This window comes from Anomaloglossus baeobatrachus, chromosome 1, assembly GCF_048569485.1.
Source record: "Anomaloglossus baeobatrachus isolate aAnoBae1 chromosome 1, aAnoBae1.hap1, whole genome shotgun sequence".
NCBI lineage: Eukaryota > Metazoa > Chordata > Amphibia > Anura > Aromobatidae > Anomaloglossus > Anomaloglossus baeobatrachus.
The window spans coordinates 595,650,764-595,674,385 of NC_134353.1; the positions used below are offsets into that span (position 1 = coordinate 595,650,764).

The 23,622-nt window shown below is 40.5% G+C and overlaps 1 protein-coding gene across 2 annotated transcripts in view; it reads left to right on the forward strand.

Annotated features, from left to right (window-relative positions):
- PCSK5 (proprotein convertase subtilisin/kexin type 5) overlaps positions 1–23,622 on the forward strand; it is an 883,213-nt gene that overhangs the window by 354,023 nt on the left and 505,568 nt on the right. For both annotated transcript variants that reach the window (XM_075318085.1, XM_075318076.1), the window contains exon 9: positions 22,474–22,574. In XM_075318085.1, coding sequence (XP_075174200.1) covers positions 22,474–22,574 — 101 coding nt within the window. The remainder of the gene's footprint in view (positions 1–22,473; positions 22,575–23,622) is intronic.

Consider the following 23,622-nt stretch of genomic DNA (forward strand, 5'->3'; position numbering starts at 1 on the left):
ATGCATTAGTTAACCTAAACCCAATATTTATTTTTGGTCAATTGGCCCTCATCATTAAAAAACAGTACAAAGGGAAACCTCCCTAAAAAAGACAGAGAAGATCAGACCTTACCGAAAGCATATTTTCTGGGACAGACTTTCAGCTTTGTCACTTTTCAAAGCAATTTTAGGTAGTTGTCTAAAATAACTTTCACTGTGTCTTGCCATTTTTTTTATATGGAGCCTTGTTTTCAAGGGGATGTGCAGTTCCTCTCTGTTCTGCTCAATATATAATTTGACTTAGATGTTGCTATGTGTCCAACAGTCTGACATCTAGCAAGAATTGTGAAATTCTCCTTGTCTAATTAATAGGGCATATACATGATACTTGCAAAGTTTTGGACACTTCTATCTGAAAATGAACAGCAGTATTGGTTTATAGAAAAAGATGATACACAACCCCTTTAAGTCTTCTTACCTTCTTCTTGTGTCTTCTAAGGGTATGTGCCCACGATCAGGACTCGCTGCATTCAGCGAGTCCTGACCAGGGGGGGGGCGCATGTCTCCTCCGCAGGAGACTGCAGCTTTCAGTACCCACGATCAGGGTTCTGTGCACTTTGGTCTCCCGCTTGTATTCTCCCTACGGAGGATGCAGGCAATTCCGCAGCAAACAATTGACATGCTGTAGTCTGGAAAGACGCACCGTAGGTCAGTGTTTTCTGCGGAAAAAAGAAGCATAGTGGGCACGGGATTTCTAGAAATCTCCACTATGCTTGTACTGTACACCGCTGCGGTTTGGACGCAGATGAAGCTTGCTGCGTCCAAATTGCTGCAAATACTGATTGTGGGCACGCACCCTAAAAGTTTATTCAAGCGCTGATTAAATCTTAATTGGGAGGGCACTAATGACATCACATCTAGAGATATGTGCCGGGAAGTATACACAACTGTCAAGTATCACACATTTATTTATGTATAGGCTACATATGCAATATCTGCCGATTGTGGACACCTCCTGGCAGGCACCTGTAGATGTTTTATCAATGATAACTTATAATTATCATAACATAACTTATCATAACTTATCATCATTCCCACTCACCTTCGAATGCAGAAGTGAGTAGCACCGGAATAACACTAGCTGGTTCTATTAAGAAAGTTATTAAATATGCTGGATAGGTGTTCAGTGTTAGATTGTTAGGAACCCCATCTCTAGGATCTACATTGATCACTGAGTAAGGCTATGTGCGCACGCTGCAGTTTTGTTCCTTCAACAAAAAACGCACCCTTTGACAGAAAAATGCACCTTGTGCCAGAAAACGCATCCAAAATACGCATACTTTTTTGTTCATTTTTCGAGCATTTTTTGCGCGTTTTTGTCCCATGCGTTTTTTTTAGGAAATAGTGATGGGCAGACTCACAGATATCCGGGATTAGCGGGTCTAACTGGGTTTGAAAATAAAACCCGGTTCTGGCCCGGAATTGATATTGGGTATCTGGCTGGATGCTGGTCCCCATATAAATGCTTAAAAGTCGTGGTAGAAGGGATAGGGGGATTAGAGCAAGCGTGATACTTACTGAGCCTTTGGCTCACCTGAAACTGCTCCCGCCACTGCTCACTCTTCTTCTGGGGCCGCTCATTAGCCTCATGCATATTCTTTGCTTTCCCTGCTCACTAGCGTTTCTGATTGGCTGCAGTAAGACTCCACCCCCAGACAGCATCTGTGATTGGTTGGAATCACAATCCCTGTCCGTGGGTCTATTGTGGTATAAAAATAAATAAATAAAAAATTTTGCATAGGGCCCCCATATCATGGTACCCAGCACAGATAAAGCCCACTGCTACTGGCTACAGCCCCAAGCCATTTGCTTATCTTAGCTGTGTATCAAAATAAGAGGAACCGCATGTGTGTTGTTGTTTTTTTCTTTCTTTACTTTTAAATATTTAAATAAATAATTTTAAAAAAATCATACGGACCCCCCAATTTGATACCCAGCCACGATAAAGCCAACATTTGTGAGCAAGTATTCTCAGGGTGGGGAAACCCGTGATTTTTAGGCCCTCCCCCCCAGACTAACAATTGTAGCCTGAAGCCGAACAGGATTGTCGAAAACATTAGATGCGACAGTCCCGGCACTTCACCCGGCTCTTCCCAATTGCCACTACACTAGGTTCAGGCAACGACTGAATGAGCAATGCGATCAGCGGTGACATCAATCAGGTGATTTGCAGTCACATGGTGGTGAACCGTGGGAACCTCCAGCTGTGACTGCAAATAGCCTGAGTGATGTCACCGCTGATCTCGCTGCTCTTTCATTCTCTGCTTGAAGTTCACAGTGAGCGGTAATTGTTCTATGGCCACTCGCTGTGCCTTTTCAGATGTAGCAGAGCTGGGATAGTCGTGGGACCTCGAGTGGATAATGTCAGACCTTCAGGGATATTTTGGGGGTTAGTGAAGTGGTGAAAAAGGATGCTTTTTTGTCTTTTATTTCAACTAAAGGATTTTTTTGGTGTTTGTGTTTATTACTTTCACTTACAGATTAGTAATGGGGGAACTCATAGATGCCTCCCATTACCAATCTAGGGCTTAGTGGCAGCTGTGGGCTGACATTAACCCATTATTACCCCTATTGCCACTACACCAGGGCAATTGAGAAGAGCCAGGTAAAGTGTCAGGACTGTGGAATCTAAAGGATGTGACAATCCTGAGCGGCTGCAGGCTGCTATTTTTAGGCTGGGGTGCCCCAAAAAGCACGGTTCTCCCAAGCCTGAGAATACCAGTCCCAGCTGTCGGACATTGTTTTATCATGGCTGGGTATAAAAATTGGGGGGGTGTAGATCTTATTTATTAATTATTTAAATATTTTTATTTATTTTTTTTAAAAACTGCTTGCAATTTCTCTTATTTTGATACACAGCAGCCAGTAGCCATATGCTTTATCTGTGCTGGGTATCATAATATGGTGAAACCCTACGCCAATTTTTTTATTTATTTTTATACCACGATAGACCCACACACAGGTTTTATGATTCCAACCTATCACAGACGCTGTCTGGGGACAGGGTCTGACTGCAGCCAGAGACGCCAATGAGCTTCCGGAGAAAGCAGTGAATATGCATGAGACTAATGAGCTGCCCCGGAAGAAGCGTGAGCAGCAGCGGGAGTAGTCCCAGCTGAGCCAGAGGCTCGGTAAGTATTGCGCTTGCTACTGCCCCCCTATCCCTTTTACCACCATTTTTAAGCGCCAGATTCTGTTCCCCATAGACATATATGGGGACAGGCATCTGACAAGATACCTGGGATCATTCCAGGCCAGAATGTTTTTTTTTTTTTTATGCGGTTAGACCCGCCAATCACGAGTATCACTAAAACGCTGATCAAAAATGCACAAAGAATTGACATGCTGCTTCTTTTTTCTGCACCTAAAACTGAAGGAAAAAAAGAATAAACGTGTACATAGCATTTCTGAATTGTCATAGACTTTGCTGGGGAAGGAAAGACATGCAGTTTTTGGCAACAAACGACACCAAAAAAAGTGGAACAAAACACAGTGTGTGCACAAGGCTTTACCATTCCTTCACATGACTACAGCGAGGAGGAAGTTATATGAAGCAAAACTATTTAATAGGAATAATGCCAACCACGAAACACTCACTTGGCTGTTAGCCTGCCTCCCATAGATAGAATGATAAGTGATGAATAGTGATGAACGAGCATGCTCACCACTGCTCGATACTCGATCGAGCTTTGAGGTGCTCAGGTATCGTAGATAATTGGATGTGTCTTCCTCGAAACAAGAACACAAAGAGCCAGCTCCCTTCATTGAATGATGGGAGTCGGCAATCCAGTGCGAGCCATTCACAGTCTCTGAATAGCTCTCACTGGGGTTAAAGCAACGTTTTCCGATATAGTGTGTGAAATGAAAAAAATCCCGTCCTCTCCCCGGAAATGCTCTCTATATGGCTGGCTTTACGTGGGCGGAGAGACAAACTTCCCAATCATTGACTTCCATTATACTCATTACTTGAGTTGAGCCCGTTCAGAGCATCTGACCTGCTCAACTCAAGTAACTAGCACATGAGCATTTTAGTGCCCACCCATCACTAGTGATGAATGTTTCAGGGAAAACTCCTTAGTGAGTTTATTATAGCAAACAGTCTGGAGAATATTTGACAAAGTGTGTGACAGTTTGCCAGACAACAGGCTTTCCTCATACAGAACATTACCCAGCTTGTGATATAAATGAGGCTTAACAAAAATATCCGAGTTTCTAAGGTCATGTTTATACCATGAAATGTAACATATCCCAGTAGGGGTCTAGTAATGTGGGCTGTTTATATTTTCCTAGGGCCAAGCTTAAAGTATCACTTGAGTATATATGTAGGATTTGTATTTATGAGCTGAAAGTAAATATCTGTGTTTGACAAGCCGTAATGCATATTACTTGCCCTGCACATGTTAGCTTCCTAATACCGACAATCCTGCTAGCATGTTGTGATTAATGAGCCTGTCCCAGCATGGTATTGAGTTTGGAACATCATGTCAGCTATTGAAGTTTTCCTGCCTGTTGGTGGTCTTATGCCCTTCTTATTTGCTTCTTAAGATAGATGGAAGACCTCTGTGACAGTAAATGCTTTATAGCTGAAAGCCTTGTTTTAGATCTCTCTGGTAATTATGCTTAAACACCCCAATTCCTGTCAACAGCTTTCCTTTGAAAGGTTCCTGATGGATTTTCCAGTCAGGGAGCTTTCTCTAGGTATTATCCACTTGATCTCCAGTAGCCAAGAAAGAAAAAGTATAAAGTATAGTGCAGATATTTTACTGATCTACCCTAAAGTCTAATAAATGGTTATTTCTCATGTCAGTCAGTCTGGCAGAGGCATTCTCCTAATTTCCTACATCAAGTTTATATAATATTTATATGAAAAGAATAATTTTATCTTTACACATCAGTACAGTTTTAGTAGTAAGTAAAAATGTAATTATAATTTATGTGTTTTTGTAGTTTATATTCTCCGGTGGAATACAGAGTCCGTCAGCACAATAAAGGGAATCTGTCGGCAGGTTTTTGCTATGGAATCTGAAAACAACATGAAATAGGCACTGAAACACAGATATCAGCAATATGTAATTTATTAAGCTGTGTGCTATTATTAACTTACAGTGAAGGTTTTATCACTAGGACATTATCATTGCTGGGACTACCTGCCTCTTGCCAAGTTGTCTGAACATGCCCCATCCTCTGATAATCAGCTCAATGTCAATAGGCAATGCTCTGAGAAAGCTGTGGTGCTAAATATGTTACATCTAAGAGCTCTGATTGTATCACAATTACTGCACCTAGTAAACTAAGTAATACATCATTGGAATTAGGCTACTTTCACATTGCATTTTTCCCTACGTCCACAGGTCCCGTCGGGACATCCGTCCGGACCACCCCTCCCCCACTCTGCAAAGCGTGCTCCGGACGCATGCGCCCGACAGGGCCATTCACTGTTATGGAGCGCACTGCGTTAGCGTGTGCTCTGGTTTGTGCCCATTTTTGCACATATACATTTCTGCAGACGGACACCCGAACGTACTCCTCTACGTTCGGGTGTCCGTCTGCAGAAACGTATATGTGCAAAAAATGGCACAAAACAGAGCACATGCTAACGCAGTGCGCTCCATAACAGTGAATGGCCCTGTCGGGTGCATGCGTCCGGAGCACGCTTTGCAGAGTGGGGGAGGGGCGGTCCGGACGGATGCCCCGACGGGACCTGTGGACGTAGGGAAAAATGCAATGTGAAAGGGGCCTCAGAGTCTCTTTCCCTATGCTGCTTTCAGATGAGGTAGCAAAAGCCAGGTCATAGATGCCCTTTAAAGGTTTTGTTTTTTTCTAGTAGTAGAGACCTTTAATTGGGATCAGTGAGCTTTTGCTTTGAAAGGATACTATTACCTGATACGCCATTATTTTGCCAGTCAAGTTAATGGAGCAGTGCATCTAAAGAGAAAGCATGTGTTGCCTCTGATTTACTGAATAGCGACCTGATTAAAATAATATACAACCCTCGTGTGATTCTGAAGCCTTACATGATTTATTTTATAGTCATTCTAGGTTTTTGAATTGGTATGATCAATAATTAAGGCAAAACCTGTTCATCATGACCATACAACAGTCTGTTTTGTCTTGACTATTGTAAAGTATTATTGTTCATGTGATTTTCCAGTACTTTTTAAATGTTTAAGTTACTTTAAAAAATAGTAGTAATACTTAAACTCATCAACCATTGCAGCTCCCATTTTAGTTAATACCTGGTCTGTTCTGGTCTCTACATCATGTTCCCATCTCAACACACCAGAAACATCAGAAAATGCCTATTCAGCCAATCACACAAACTAGCTAGTGATTTCTTGCTATTTCCTGTGTATTCTGATGGGATCAAAAGAAGAAATTTGCTGTAAGTTGATGAGGATCAGAATGAGAGCTGAGGTGGTACCGTATTACGGTACTTCTGTAAAATCCTTTCATGCTACTATTAACTTCTTATTGTGTGATAAAAGTAATTGAAACATTTAGATATTTTTCTAACCAGTTCTTCGAAAGTTATTTCTTATTGGTCGGAAAACTAATATAAAGGTACCGTCACACATAACGAGATCGCTGCTGAGTCATCGCAGTAGCGATCCCGTTAGCGATCTCGTTATGTGTGACATCTACCAGCGATCAGGCCCCTGCTGTGAGATCTCTAGTCGTTGCAGAATGGTCTAGGCCATTTTCTTCAAAGGCGATGTCCTGCTGGGCAGGACACATCGCTGTGTTTGACACTGTGTGACAGGGTCACAGTGACTGCTGAGATCGTTATACAGGTCGCTACTGTGACCTGTATCGTTCCTGCATCGTTGGTAAGGTCTGACTGTGTGACATCTCACCAACGACCTCCCAGCGACTTACCAGCGATCCCTATCAGGTCACATCGTTTTCGGGATCACTGGTAAGTTGTTGTGTGTGACTGGGCCTTAAGAATAATCTAAGGTTTAATAATAATAAGTTTTTGTATTCAGCAGGCCATTAAAGCTCAGTGATTTGAAAAAAGAACTTAAATGGGTCCATCCAGAACTGCCCACTTCCACTTTGTAAGTGAGCAGTGTCAATGACATAATAATCCTATACACCTGCTGAGATACATATGCAATGATCAGGTATTGCACGTGAGATGAGATGTACAGGGAATCGCATCTATACACACACATATATATATATATATATATATATATATATATATATATATATATATATATATATATATATATATATATATATATATATATATATATATAATATATGTGTATATATATATGTATATATATATATATATATATATATATATATATATATATTATATATGCATATATGCACCCCTATGGCACATTTCCTTTTGTATTTTAGGCACACAATTTTTTACATTTTAAAACTGACAAAAAGGAAAAATTGGCTGATGCAAAAGTTTGGGCACCCTTGAAGATTTGTGTGCTCAAATAACTTTGACCAAGGTTTCAGATCTTAATTAACCAGTGAAGGTTAAGGCTTGTTCAGTATCATCTTTAGGAAAGACCAGGTGAAGCAGATTTCATAGCTTTATAAAAAAAAAACAGCCTCCTCTATTCTTGTGCCAAAAAACACCAGCCATAGGTTCTTGTAAGCAGCTGCCTAGCACTCTGAAAATGAAAATGGTGGGGGCCCACAAAGCAGAAGAAGATGGCAAACTGTTCTCAAGTTGCCTTTTCCTCAGTTTGAAATAGAATGAAGAAATGGCAGTTAACAGGAACAGCGGAGGTTATGATAAGGTCTGGAAGACCAAGCAAAATCTCAGTGAGAGCTGCTCGTAGGATTGGTAAAGAGGCAAATTGGAACCTCTGCTTGACTGCAAACACCTTAAGGAAGATTTAGCAGACTCTGGTGTTCTACTGTTCAGAGACACCTGCACAAATATGGCTTTCATGAAAGAGTCATCAGAAGAAAACCTCTCCTTGCATCCTCGCCATAAAATTTAGTGTCAGAAGTATGCATAAAAACATCTAAACAAGCCTAATGCATGTGGACTGATAACATCTAAACAAGCCTAAAGCTGGTCACACGTAGCGACGCAGCAGCGATCACGACGACGACCTGACCTTATCAGGATCGCTGCTGCGTCGTTACATGGTTGCTGATGAGCTGTCAAACAGGCAGATTTCACCAGCGACCAGTGACCAGCCCCCAGCCAGCAGCGACGCGTGGAAGCGATGCTGCGCTTGGTAACTAAGGTAAATATCGGGTAACCAAGCAAAGCCCTTCGCTGGTTACACGATATTTACCTTGGTTACCAGCGCACACCGCTTAGCGCTGGCTCCCTGCACTCCTAGCCAGAGTACACATCGGGTTAATAAGCAAATCTTTGCTTATTTACCCGATGTGTACTCTGGCTACGCGTGCAGGGAGCAGGGAGCCGGCACTGGCAGCCTGAGAGCGGCGGATGCTAGTAACTAAGGTAAATATCGGGTAACCAGTGAAGCACTTCGCTTGGTTACCCAATGTTTACCTTGGTTACAGCTTACCACAGGCTGCCAGCTCCCTGCTCGCTTCAGTTCGTCATTCTCTCGCTGTCACACACAGCGATGTGTGCTGCACAGCAGGAGAGCAACGTCCAAAAAATGAAGCAGGACATTCAGCAACGACCGGCGACCTCACAGCAGGGGCCAGGTCGTTGCTGGATGTCACACACCGCGACAGCGACGGGACGTCGCTGCTACGTCACAGAAAATGGTGACTTAGCAGCGACGTCGTTGTCGCCATCGCTGTGTGTGACACCACCTTAATGCATGTAGACCGATGAGGTTACAATAGAACTCCTTGGATACAATGATCAAAGGTACGTGTGAAATAAAAAGGACACAGAATTTCAGGAGAATAACATCTCGCCAGCCATTAAGCATGGGGCTGTATTAATCATACTTTGGGGTTGTGTTGCAGCCACTGGCACGGAGAACATTTCACGGGTGGAGGGAAAAATGGGTTAATTGAAATTTCAACAAATTCTTTTTTTTTCTTTACCCAATCAATTTTTATTGTAGGAAGTTACAGTATAAAAAAAAGAAATTCAGGTATCATTGGCAATAATACACAAAGAGAATAACGCTGTAACAAGTTTTAGTATACCCTTTGATTATGATTCATATTTCCTATCAAACCACCAACAATCATGTCTGATCCATGTTGCAACCTTTTTAGGTTAATCAATACTCAATACGTATAGAGTCAACCTACCAATTTACTCTTTAATCCTCAAAACGAGGGTTCCAAACAACCAGAACCAGAGAGTAAGAAAGGAAGATAAGAAAGGGGAGGAGAGAGAGAGGTGGGGGGAGGGGGAGAACCATGGAGGTTAGAAATTGCAACACATTCTTGATGAAAACATAACACCATCTGTAAAAAAAAGCTGAAGATAAATAGAGGATGATTTTTACAATGCATAATGATCATAAACGCACGTCAAAATCCACACTAGACTACCTCAAAAGGCGCAAGCTGAAGGTTTTACAATGGCCTTCACAGTCCCTTGATCTGAATATCATTGAAAATCTGTGGCTAGACCTCAAAAGAGCAGTGCATGCAAGACAACCTAGGAATCTCTAATATCTGGAAGACTTTTCCAAGGAAGATTGGATAAAATCCCTCAAACAAGAATTAAAAGACTGTAAACTGGCTACAAGCTGTGATACTTGCTAAAAAGGGTGCTACTCGGTACTAACCATGCAGGGTGCCAACATTTCTGCATCGGTCCATTCTCTTTTTTGTTACATAGTTACATAGGTTGATAAAATACCTAGGTCCATCTAGTTCAACCTTCTTCCACCAATTATAATTATATTTTGACACTAAATCATTTATAACTGACAATGTTATGTGTAGAAAGGAAATCATCTAGCCCTTTTTTTTAAATAAAAAACTGTTATAGTGTGTGCCATTCCTACCTCTTGTGGTAGGGCATTCCACAATCTGACTGCTCTAACTGTGAAGAACCCTTTCCTGTTTAGCTGCCGATAGTTACATAGTTGTTAATTTAAAAATGTAAAAGATGAAAATATTTTTTTTTGCCTAAAATTTAAAGGAAATGTGTCATCTTTAACTTTATGCCTTTTAGTGATCATTTAATCTTCAACTTTCTTAACTGTTCACAATAACAATAATGTTCACAATAACAGTAATGTTGCCCAAACTTTTTCTTGCCACTGTAAAATGACAACACTAAAGATATGACAAAGGAATTAAACCATAGATGTCCATAAATGTAGTGATGTGTGATAATGAGAGATGACATTGGGAAAAAATATTGAACACGCTTACCAAAATTTATTTACTACTTCGTACAAAAGCCTTTGTTGGTGATGATAGCTTCAAGATGCCTCCTGTATGGAAAAGCTAGTCGCATGCATTGCTCAGGTGTGATTTTGGCCCATTCTTCCACACAAATACTCCTCAAATCCTGAAGGTTCCGTGGGCTACTCCTATGAACTCTGAGCTTTAGTCCCTTCCATACGTTTTCTATTGGATTCAGGTCAGGTGATTGGCTGGGCCTTACAGCTTTATTTCCTTTCTCTGAAACCAATTGAGAGTTTTCTTGGCTGTGTGGTTGGGATCACTGTCTTGTTTAAATGTCCACCCTTGTTTCATCTTCATCATCCTAGTAGATGGCAACAGATTTTTATCAACAATGTCTTGGTACATTTGTCCATTCATCCTTACATCAATTATATGAAGTTTGCCAGTGCCAAATGCTGAGAAACAGCTCCACACCATGATGATCACATGTCCAAACTTCACTGTTGCTATGGTGTTTTTGGCATCATATGCAGTGTCTTTTGGCCTCCAAACATGGTGTTTATTATGGCATCCAAAGAGTTCAGTTTTGGTCTCATCTGACTAGACTATATTTTTCCAATATTCAACAGGCTTGCCTTAAGGGTACTTTACACGCTGCGACATCGCTAGCGATTGCTAGCGATGTCGAGCGCGATAGCTTCCGCCCCCGTCGCTCGTGCGACATTTGGTGCTTGCTGCCGTAGCGAACATTATCGCTACGGCAGCGTCACATGAACATACCTGGTCAGCGACGTCACTGTGACCACCGAACAATCCCTCCCTCAAGGGGGAGGTGCGTTTAGCGTCATAGCGACGTCACTGCGGCGTCACTAAGTGGCCGGCCAATGGAAGCGGAGGGGTGGAGATGAGCGTTACGTAACATCCCGCCCACCTCCTTCCTTCCACATTGCCGGTGGACGCAGGTAAGGAGATGTTCGTCGCTCCCGCAGTGTCACACATAGCGATATGTGATGCCGCAGGAACGACAAACAACATCGTACCGGTGGCAGCAGCGATATTAAGGAAATGAACGACGTGTCAACGATCACCGTTTTGGAACGATTTTGCTATCGTTGATCGTCGCTCATTAGTGTTACACGCTGCGATGTCGCTACTGGCGCCGTATGTGCATCACTAACGATGTGACCCCGACGATATATCGGTAGCGATGTCGCAGCGTGTAAAATACTCCTAAATGTTGTTGAGCAAACTTTAAACATGCTTGAACATGGTTTTTGTTCAGCATTGGAGTCTTGCATTGTGAGGATACATACAAGCCATAGAGGTTGAGTGCATTACTTATTGTTTTCTTTGAAACAAATGTACCTGCAGATTCCAGGTCTTTATGTAATTCTCCACAGGTGGTTCTTGGCTCTTGGATAAATGTTCTGATAAATATTTTTACTACTCTATTTGAAATCTTGTGGGAAGCACCTGATCGTGGACAGTTTATGGTGAAATAATGTTCTTTGCACTTCCGGATTATGACCCAACAGTACTCACTGGAACCTTCAGTAGTTTAGAAATACTTCTGTAACCAATGCTATTAGTATGTTTTTCAGCAATAAGGTTGCAAAGGTCTTGAGACAGCTCACCTATTTTTATAGGCTATCAGTTGACCGATCTAATATTACACCGTGTGTGGAATTATTAGGCAAGTTGTATTTTTGAGAATTTTTTTTATTATTGATCAACTACTATGTTCTCAATCAACCCAAAAGACTCATAAATATCAAAGCTTAATATTTTTGAAAGTTGAAGTAGTTTTTTTTTTAGATTTGGCTATCTTAGGAGGATATCTGTTTGTGCAGGTAACTATTACTGTACAGAATTATGAGGCAACTTAATAAAAACCAAATATATTCCCATCTCACTTGTTTATTTTCACCAGGTAAACCAATATAACTGCACAAAATTTAGAAATAAACATTTCTGACATGCAAAAACAAAACCCCCAAAAATTAGTGACCAATATAGCCACCTTTCTTTCTGATGACACTCAACAGCCTACCATCCATAGATTCTGTCAGTTGCTTGATCTGTTTACGATCAACATTTCATGCAGCAGCCACCACAGCCTCCAGACACTGTTCTGAGAGGTGTACTGTTTTCCCTCCCTCTAGATCTCACATTTTATGAGGGACCAGATCAGGTGAACAAGGGGGCCATGTCATTATTTTTTCACTTTTTAGACCTTTACTGGCCAGCCACGCTGTGGAGTAGTTGGATGCATGTGATGGAGCATTGTCCTGCATGAAAATCATGTTTTTCTTGAATGATACCGACTTCTTCCTGTACCACTGCTTGAAGAAGTTTTCTTCCAGAAACTGGCAGTAGGTCTGGGAGTTGAGCATTACTCCATCCTCAACCCGAAAAGGTCTCACAAGTTCTTTGATAATACCAGCCCATACCAGTACCCCACCTCCACCTTGCTGGCGTCTGAGTCGGAGTGGAGCTCTCTGCAGTTTAAGGATCCAGCCTCTGGCCCATCCATCTGGCCCATCAAGAGTCACTTTCATTTCATCAGTCTATAAAACCTTTGAAAAATTAGTCCTAAGATATTTTTTGGCCCAGTATTGACGCTTTATCTTATGTTTCTTGTTCAAAGGTGGTCGTTTTTTAGCCTTCCTTACCTTGGCCTTGTCCCTGAGTATGGCACACCTTGTGCTTTTTGATACTCCAGTAATGTTGTAGCTCTGATATATGGCCAAAGTGCTGGCAAATGGCATCTTGGCAGCTTCACGCTTGATTTTCCTCAATTCATGGGCAGTTATTTTGTGCCTTGTTTGACGAACACGCTTCTTGCGACCCTGTTGGCTATTTGCCATGAAATGCTTGATTGTTCAGTGATCACGCTTCAAAAGTTTGGCAATTTCAAGACTGCTCCATCCCTCTGCAAGACATCTCACAATTTTGAACTTTTCAGAGCCCATGAAATCTCTCTTCTGACCCATTTTGCCAAAGGAAAGGACGTTGCCTAATAATTAAGCATACCTTATGTAGGGTGTTGATGTCATTACACCACACACACCCCTCATTACAGAGATGCACATCACCTGATTTACTTAATTGGTAGTCGGCTCTCAAGTGTAATGCCTGATTGGAGCCACAGACTCAGACTGGCTGTAAGGGGAGTCTAGAGAAAAGCCGCTCACAAAGCAGGACCCCAAGAACTCTGCAACCCTTTAACCCCTATACAGGGATTTGGAATTACACAGAGCTCCAGAGATCACTACCTGTGGTAGGCTGTAGTCCGTGGTCGTCAGGCAGGGTCAAAAACCAGGAGATGCAAAACAGGAACCTAATCGGCAGGCAAGGGCATAGTGAGGAAACAAAGCAGAGGTCAAATCCGGAACTGGCAGCAAGGTACAAAAATGACAGGCAGGAGGGTAGTCAAAAAACAAGCAAAGGTCAGCGCACAGGAATCAACATACAAACAGCACATGAGCAAGGAGTACAGAACTATCTCTGGCAGTGGTCATGTGACAGGAGGGCGAATAAGAAGGGTGTGGTGTCTTCCCATTGGCTGCAGGTGAATGTTGGCAACTTCAGCTGGAAGACACACACGCCACCTACAGTCAGCCACTGGTACTGCAGGTTCCTGAGAAACCCAGCCTAGTGGATGAGCGGAGCCTTGCTCCGCAGAGCCACGGGCACCAACTTCTCTCCCATCACCAGCACTATCCATGGTGGGAACATGGCGTCGTCTGGCGATCGGAGCAGAAGTCGCAGGAGCGGGCTCCGGTGGGGATGTGACATCAAGCCTATACAGCTTGGAGTAGTACAACATGTATAAAAATTATCATGTGATCAAAATACTCATTTGCCTAATAATTCTGCATACGGTGTATTTTTCACTAAGTGGCAGCATTGCTTTCTAACTACTCATGGATTTCAGCAGGTGTCATGACTTACCATGGCTTTTTGCACCTTTCTTCATGTATTAAAAATATTTTCCGTGTCAATTCTCATTATTACACATAACTTAATTTATGGACATCTGTGGTTTGATTTTTTTTTTGACTGTGTGGATTGGATGGGTGGTTGCCAACATCTGGTGAAAAATTCATGTCAATAGCATTTTTAGAAATATATTTACTAGTGATGAGTGAGCACTACCATGCTTGGTTGCTAACAAGCACTTGGATGCTCAGATTAAGGTCACTGGCTCAGCATTGAATTAGGATAGGTGAGTATTTTATTTTATTTTTTTTTTAATTAATGAGTACAATGAGGACCCAATTATGTCAATGTGGTGCACATTATACTATATGGAGGACGATGTAGGTATATTATAGTGTATGGAGCACATTGTACTACATGGAGGACGATGTGGGGCTTTTTATAAAATATGGAAGGCAATATTAGGCGTTTGAAACTATATGGAAGGCAATGTGGGGCCCATTATACTATATGGAAGGCAATGTGGGGCACGTACTATGTGGGGCTCATTATAATATATGGAGCAATATATGGAGGACTATATGAAACCAATTATACTATATGAAAAGCGACATAAGTGTAATCGTGCAATCCAAGGGAAAGACTCAGGTGGATAACAAAAATTAAAGGAGGTGAAGAGAGAACATCCTATGTATAGAGGGGCAATGTTTATATTAAAGAGGTATTGCACTTTCCCGAAATGCTGAAATGCTCTAGGGATGAAGTGTACTATGTTAGTAAACTCTCAGAGCAAGCCAAGTTCAAATGTCTATAATATACAACTATCCTTCACTCTTTAGATGTGTATCTGACCTCCTGCCCCAGACACGCGTTTCACGTGGACTTCCTCTGGAGGTGGCCTCTTCACCCCTAGAGCATTTCAGCATTTTGGGAAAGTGTGGGGCATATTATACGATATGGAAGGCTATGGGGTATGGCATATATTATATTATATGGAGGGTGAGGCAATATGGGGCCCATTATACTGCTTGGAGGGCTAGATGGGGCCATTATACAGTTTGAAGGGTTGTGTTGGAGCCATTATGTTATACTGTGTGGAGAAGTATTGGGGCATTATACTGTATGGAGGGCTCTGTGGGAGTCATGGTTGCAGGATCATAATGTATTGGGGTCATCATATTTTGATGGGGAAATTGAGGGAGGTCCGGAAGGGTCATCAAACCGTGAGTGTAAGGTACTGTGGAGGAACTCACTGTGTGCTTATCATACTATGTTTGGGAGGCAGCAAGTTTTTTGGCTTCAATAGGAGAAAATTACTTTGTAAGGACAGCAAAGTTGTGTAGTATGCTCCTCTGTGACCTTGCTGATTATTTTATTTTTATATTTTTTTTTTGTGTGTGTGTGTGGGGGGGGGGTTATAACCTCTATGGGGCTCCATGATTTCTATGCATGCCCCTGATCAGCATTTATGGATCATGACAGTACATGTCTTTCATGGACTATTAGGTACATTTTTGTTTTTGAGCAGACGTGCTGCACCACCACAACCAGAACACGTGTTGCATAGTAATGGACGAGTCGAACTTTTTTTTTTTAACATATTTTTATTGATTTTATTAGTCCTTTTAGGGGACTTTATAGCTGTACTATCCGACCTCTTCTGCTGATCAGCGCAATTCTTTAGCATCCTTATGATCAGCACTAATCCTTTTCACCTGTGAATGCTGGCACTCTGCTGGCATTCTCAGGAAGTGAGTCATGGCAGCAACAGGGGTCATCAGCTGACCCTCCGCTGTCATGACAAACCGATGGTGTCGGAACAGTGCCATCCCCGCTAGAGGATGTTAGATTGAACTATCAGAGTTTGACAGTGCAATCTAAGGGGTTAGCAAGCATGGGTGGATCTCGGATGTCAGCTGCACATGTCTGCCGATCACATGAGCAGACATGTGTGGGAAATAACGGGGCCATCCACGCCACTGGTCGTGAAGGGGTTAACTTATCTGCTAATCCTAAATATTTACATATGTTTGCCAATGAGAGACCTGTAATAGTAGATCATTTGCCTAATTTAAAAAAATGACAGTCTAATATTTTTTATCATTTTGTTTTATTTGGTTTTCCTTATTTAGGGCTTATGTGAAAATCTGATGTAGTTTTAGGTCAATTTTATGCAAAAATATGAAAAATTCAAAAATGTTCGCAGAACTTTCAAGCACCACTGTATGCATATAGGAAAAGGGAAAAAGCTTTAGGCACATGTGAGAAAAATGCTATAAAAATGCTGCATAGTAAAAAGGCTTTCAAAATTAGAAGTTTCAATAGTGATCAGCAATTTTTTTCAAGTAGTATTGAATTCTCCTAGAATTTTACAGTTTGCATTCTCCAGAGTACAGATTTTTTTGCAATGTGAATTTAGCAAAATGGGAATATGAAAAAGAACGCTTGAGCAGAAACTCAGAACAGTCTCTTGTGACATGCAAAATGACAGCACTCTATCCATAGAGGTTGTGGTGCATGTGGAAACAAGAATTCCAGTAGAAAAAAATCCCGACATTCACAAAATCGTTGGATGAGAACATTCTTTAATACCTTCTCAACATTTCAGCTCCGGCAGAGCTCATTATTACACAAGCACACAAGCAAATGTTCGCTCGAAAGATCGCGGTTGCAATTGATCTAAAGTGGCCAGCCGATCATAAAAGCACATTTTACACCTTAGGATCCTTATCTAGTTTTTCAAGAATTGAATGATATTACAATCGCTTGCATCTATTATGCACTGCGAATTTATAATTTATCTCTGTGTCCAACGATATTCTGATTTTCTATTCGATTTTTGCCCCATCTAATAAGGTCTTAAGTCTGGCTTCCCCATCACTTCAATCTATGTATGACTCCCAGACTACTGCTCTCATCTTCTTCTGTGCAGCATGACTGTCTGGAGCATTTATTGTTCTTGTTTTAGGATAATGCCTTCCAATATCTATTGGTGAGCTATGAGCTCTAGCTATCTCACTATCCTAAAATTACCCTAAAGTGGCTAGGGCATTCACTACTTAAGCTCTTATAGCTTTTATGCCTAGGCTATAATAGTGCCTCCTGATTGCCTGCATTATGCCTTGTGAGGTCATACCATCCATTTTTTACTGATGAAATCTTCTGCAATGTGTAAAAAGGTGATTCTTGTGCATCGAATCACATATTGCTTGAACTCACCTGAAGCTGAAAATTTGATATATATATATATATATATATATATATATATATATATAGATATCTATATATATATATATACATACACATACACAGTACTCACAAATAGTTGGGGATATTTGTATTTCAGGTGAAATTTCAAAATTTCAGGATGTTCCTAAAATGCACTATAAACTTTTCAACTGCACTTAATGTGACCTTCCCTAATCTTTTGAATGCACACGTCCAACCGTTCAATGTTTCAGTACCTTTTATACAACTTGCTGTTCTCTAACAATGATGGGTTACAATAATCTTTCTAATGATGCTGTTCACATTTGACTTCATCATGAGACCAAGACAACACCTAAGAATTGATCAACAGTACCTCGGCATTGCAAGGCTTCAAGCAGGATGTTCTCATCAAACGTTGCCACTGAGCTTAGTGAGTCATCAGCAGGTTGCAACACAGAGACTGGAAAAGCCACAGAGAGACATAGAAGTGGATGTCCTTCGGCCACATCCCATCGTATAACTGGTTCAATGTGAACAATGCCCTTTGTAACCGGATGATAAATGCCACACAACTCCATGCACATTTAAGGGAGGTGAGAGGCACCCAAATGTCACGTCAGACCATTGAAACCATTTACATTAACATGATCTGCGTGCTCGATAACCTGCAAGGGTACTTGACCACACCATCAGGCACAGACATCATCATCTTGCTAACGACGGACCAGTGGGCTCAGTGCTGTTTACTGGTAAAAGTTGAATCACACTGAGCAGAAATTATGTCCCCCAATGATGCTGATGACATAAAGGTAAACAGTGTGTATCAGCCACTATTGTCCCAGATGAGCCTTTGGTGGTGGTAGTGTTACAGTGTAGACAGGTGTGTCTACTCAATACAGAACTGCTCTACACTTTGTGAATGGTATTAATTGAATAAATCATTAATCCAGTAATTTTGCCTCTGCATAAACAACAGAGGACTAATTTCATCTTCATGGATGATAAATTTCCAGGTCATAAATGTTGCATTATTAGGGAATGGATGCTCGAAACTGGAATACCTCAAATGGAGTGTCCTGCACTTTCTCCAGACCTGAATCCCATAGAAAATCTATGGAATCAGCTGAGTCGCCTTGTAGAGGCTCGTAACCAGAATGTCAATGACCTGAGGGCAGCCCTTCAAGAAGTGTGGGATGCCAATCAGCAGACAGTAACTCCACTTGTGAACATCATGAGACGTCATTGTCAAGCTATAATTGATGCTCAAGGCCACATGACAAGTTATTGAGAATTTTTGGGGTATACTTACCACTGTTGTTGGCTTTTGTTTCAATAAATTGTTAGAGATGAAGAAATCCCCATTGCATGTTTCTACTTTAAATGCCCTGTTGTTACGATAGAATATCACTGTAGCGTGAACTTTTTAAGTTTTAACTACAATTCACCCGAAAGCCAAATATCCTTAACTTTTTGTAAGTAGTGTATGTAAGTATGTGGGTGTGTGTATATATATTTATATATTTTCTTGTATTTGAAAAACTGTTAATAACTTGCACAACTTCATGAAAGGGGCTTTGTAAACAAGCTCTTCCCGCACGTGACGCCAGCTGGTGCTATGACAATCTTAACATATTTATCAAAAGAAAAATAAAATTATGTTCCAAATTAACTACGAAAGTGTTGTTACAAAAACAATAGTATTGAATTTGTACTAAGCTGTCTGTGATCTGAATACAGATGTTCTGGCACTAACAGGAAAGCTGAATGTACAAGAATGAAATCTTTAAAATAAACCATTTAATCCTCAAGAAGCCTATACACTAATTTTTCAAAATGATTTAGTGGATCTAAATCAAGGATATTACCCCAAGAAGGGGGAGTTGATCTTTTTATTTTATATTGCAGTTGTGTGCAATATATCATATGTGATCATTGAAATAATAGTAAAAAAAATAAATAGCTAGTGACCTAAAATTAATATTAAAGGAAATCATGCTTGCAGGAATTAAATATTTTGCTGTCTCTAGGTAGACTCTGAGACAAAGTCACTGTATACAAGGAGGTAATACAATATGTCATCAGAACGCATTATTTTCATTGGGGTATGCTAGAGTAATCGGAATGAGTACACTGTTCTTTTTGTAAAGTTAATGGGTCTCGTGACACATTGAAGAATAGCTTATCACTACAAGTAATAATACTATTAATTAAATTATAATCTAAGGATTTTTTTAAATAGGTCACATAAATACCTAACACAGTTGAAAAAAGACACATCCTTCAAGTTCAACTGATGGATGGAAGATGATGATAAAGGGAAGCGGGTATAGATACATTCATAATGCATGAACCAATTTTCCCTAAACGAGCAAATGTTTTCCTTCCTAAGGCTGGACTCACACTTGAATGTGACTTGCATGAGGATCAAATCTCACTGCCCGGACTGGCCGCCGGCTCTACTGACAAGAACATGTTATCTTCATGTATTCCTATGTAGCTGAGACTCTTCTGTCTGGAGATTCATAGACTGGTCACGCAAGTGTAACTCCAGCCTAAACCTGAGTGTTGATTGACTGGTTCAACATTCAAAACAAGAATCTTGAATATTTGTGTTAGTATTTATATTACATACTCTTTAAACGATTGACGGTTCCCACTATGTCTACTGGTAGTTCTTGGAGTGGGCAATTCTATACATAAATATCTCTCATAGTAAATAAACCTTGAACCTTATAAAAATGTAACCTTTTTTTCTCCAGATCAAAGACATGATCTCTTGTTTTTTGAGTGGGTTTCACATGAAACAGCTTTGGCTCATACTTTTTCTTTGGGTCATTTATGTACTTTTTCAAATATACGATGTCCCTCCTTAGATATCTCTTCTCACAACTAAAAAAAATATATTAATCTTTCTTCATAAGTAAGATCTTCCATACCCCTTATGAGTTTTGTGACTGTCCTTTGTACTTTTTTTTTTAACTCGGAGTTTCTTTCTATGAATTGGCACCCAGAACTGAGTTTAATATTCCAGATGTTTTCACACTAATGTTTTGTAAAGTTGTAATATTACATCTCTGTCTTGCAAGTTTATAACTCTTTTAATACATGGCAACAGTCTGCTGGCCTTTCAAGCTGTTGATTGGCATTCTATGCTGTTATGTAGTCTGTGATCTTCAAGAACACCCAGATGCTTCTCTACAAGTGACTCTTCTGGTTTTACTCTCCATAGAACTATGGTACTCTCAGGTGTTCAGATGTATAACTTTACATTTCTCTATATTGAAATTCATCTGCCACGTGGATGACCAAATACTACTAGTCACCTTATAACTTCTGAACATCTTCCGTAGTCTATTCAACTGTTCCTCAGTTTCAGTCCTCAGGAGCCACCAACAGATCATGTTTTCAGGTTTCCTTATTATTCCACAGGTGATTGAATTATACTGAAAACGTGGTTTGTTGGTGAGTCTTGAGGACTGGAGATGGGAAACACTGTTATGTTACATAGTTTGGTGTCATCTGCCTGAAATAGAAACAACATTATTAATTTCATCTATTACATTATTGATAGGTTATTATTGTCCACGACCCAACTATCAGCTCAGCTACAGTTTCCAAAACATACTGAGTGCTGTATTAAGAAGATAACCCTTTGATTTTACGTTTTCTTTATCCTCCCTTTCTTCCAAAGGCCATAACGTTTTTAAATTTCTGTTAATACAGCCGTATCAGGGCTTGTTTTTTTGCAGGACGAGTTGTACTTTTGAATTACATCATTCATTGTGCCACATGTTGTACTGGAAAAGGGGGAAAAAAATCCAAGTGTGGTGAATTGCAAAAAAAAGTGCAATTCCCTTATTATTTTTCTGGGGCTTTATTTACCATGTTCTCTATGGTAGGAGTTGATAGATACAGGTATAGCTTTTTTTCATTTAAATGGTGAAAACAAATTCTGAAATTTGAAAAATTAAAAAAAATTGCGCTTTTATCACCATTTTCCGAGACCTGTAATATTCTAATTTTTCGGGATCTGAAGCTGCATAATAGGTTTTTTTTTTTTTTGCTTGCTCAACTGATATTTGTACCATTTTTGGGTAGAAACGATATTGTGATCGCCTGTTATTGCATGTTGCATGTTGTTGCAATGCTGCGGCAACAAAAAAAAGCAATTCTGGCTTATTAATTTTTTTTGTTATTCACCGTTCAGATTAATTTATTTTATATATTGTTAGATCGGGCATTTATGAATGCAGAAATACAAAATATGTGAATTTTTTTATTTTTTTTTTAAATGAGGCAAAAGGGGGGTAAATTGAACTTTTGTGGGGTTTTTTTTCATATTTTCAAAAAAATTTTTATTTACACTTTTTATTGTGTTTACTAGTCCCTTTTAGGGGATTTGAAGCTAATAGAGTCTGATCACTTCTGTTGTATAGAGCAGCTTCAGCATCGCTCTCTACAGCAGAAATGCTGATCTCCTGGCGTTCACTACGTCATTACAGTGGTCATCAGTTGACAACCGACTGTCAGCCGTTTGGCACCACGAGATTGTGGCCACCAATGGGGACAGGGAATGACGCATTCCCTGTCAGCGTGAATTAAAACTAGTTAACAGGCGCTGGTGGATCGGAGATCCACCCGCACCTGTTAGCTGCACATATTTGCTGATCAGATCAGCTGACATGTGCTTGGAAACATGCGTGCTCGTCGCTCGACCCCACATGAAAGGAGTGCACACAACCTATGAAGTGAATGTTATAGGTCGTGAAGGCGTTACATTTTTCATTTTACATTTTCTTTATTAACAGACTATTAAAATAAAGTTCATATTAGCTATAAAATTATATGTAAAACACTTATTCCCAAGCAAAACATGCATTAAAAATTGTGAAAGTGAACTACATATCTAATAAAACATATTAACTCTCTTCTCCATTGTCAGCATCACCAGTATAAATTCTTTGTAAAGAAATGTAAAAATGTATGATTTTGTTTCAGATCACCACAGATCTTCGACAGCGCTGCACAGACAGTCACACTGGAACTTCAGCATCAGCACCTATGGCTGCTGGAATCATAGCCCTTGCACTAGAAGCAAAGTAAGTATAAGCTGATACATCTAAGGGACATTTACATAACTGTTACAGAAAGTAGTAAATATATGAGAAAATAATAGAATGGTATAAAAATGAATAGTGAGACCAGTAAGTTCTTAAAGGAGAGTTCAGAGCAATTGTGTTCCCATGCTCAGGACAGGAAGTATAACTGTCAGTTATAGCCACTCTCTCGCTCTAATGGTGGAGATCTGAGAAACCTTGGAATCTCTGATGTTTAACACTTCTTACATTACATACTACAGTGAACAATAAGCATTCCTCTTTGGGATAACTTAACAAGTTGTCACCTACAAATGTGTTTTATACCATACAGGTAAGCAGCCACGGAGCCTGTTAGGGCATAGTCAGCTGCGCATTCACAATATTAGGCGACCTTCATACGTGCGTATAAAAGACGTATGTATAAAACCAGTGCCGATGTCATCACTGTTCTCCGTCAGTGTGCCATCCTTGTTTTTTCTAGCATGGCTAAAGTAAAAGATATTACAAAGCTTCCCCTATACTTTCAATGGTAAACACGTACAGCACACGGATGTCACATAGATGGCACATGTGTGCTGTACGTGTTTATCACAGACCCATAGACTTATATTGGCCTTTGTCATCCATATAAAAAAACAACAAAAAGAGGGATAGAATCTCCTCCAAAAATTCAGCAATTACTTACAGCAAATAGAGCGCTGCAGTTATAACCTGCCCAGGCCAAGGAACTAATGCACTAGCAGAATGCAGCAAGACCCCCAATAAGGTGGAGGCATCACAGATGCAAAAGAAGCAAATCACTCACACTTCCAACCGATGGAGGGGGCGATTGCTGGATGATGAAATTGTACACAGATGGCTTGTATAGGGCACTGTTCACACATGTAGGTGCACAGTAACTGGTTAGCGGCCTATTAGTCACGCCCATACCATTCGACCAGGCTGGCTGCAACAGTACTATCTCAAGTGCACCATACAGGGACGAGAACTCCAATATACAAGGCCTAACATTAAGGGCCTGGCTGCATCCTGTTTAAAATGTAATGTG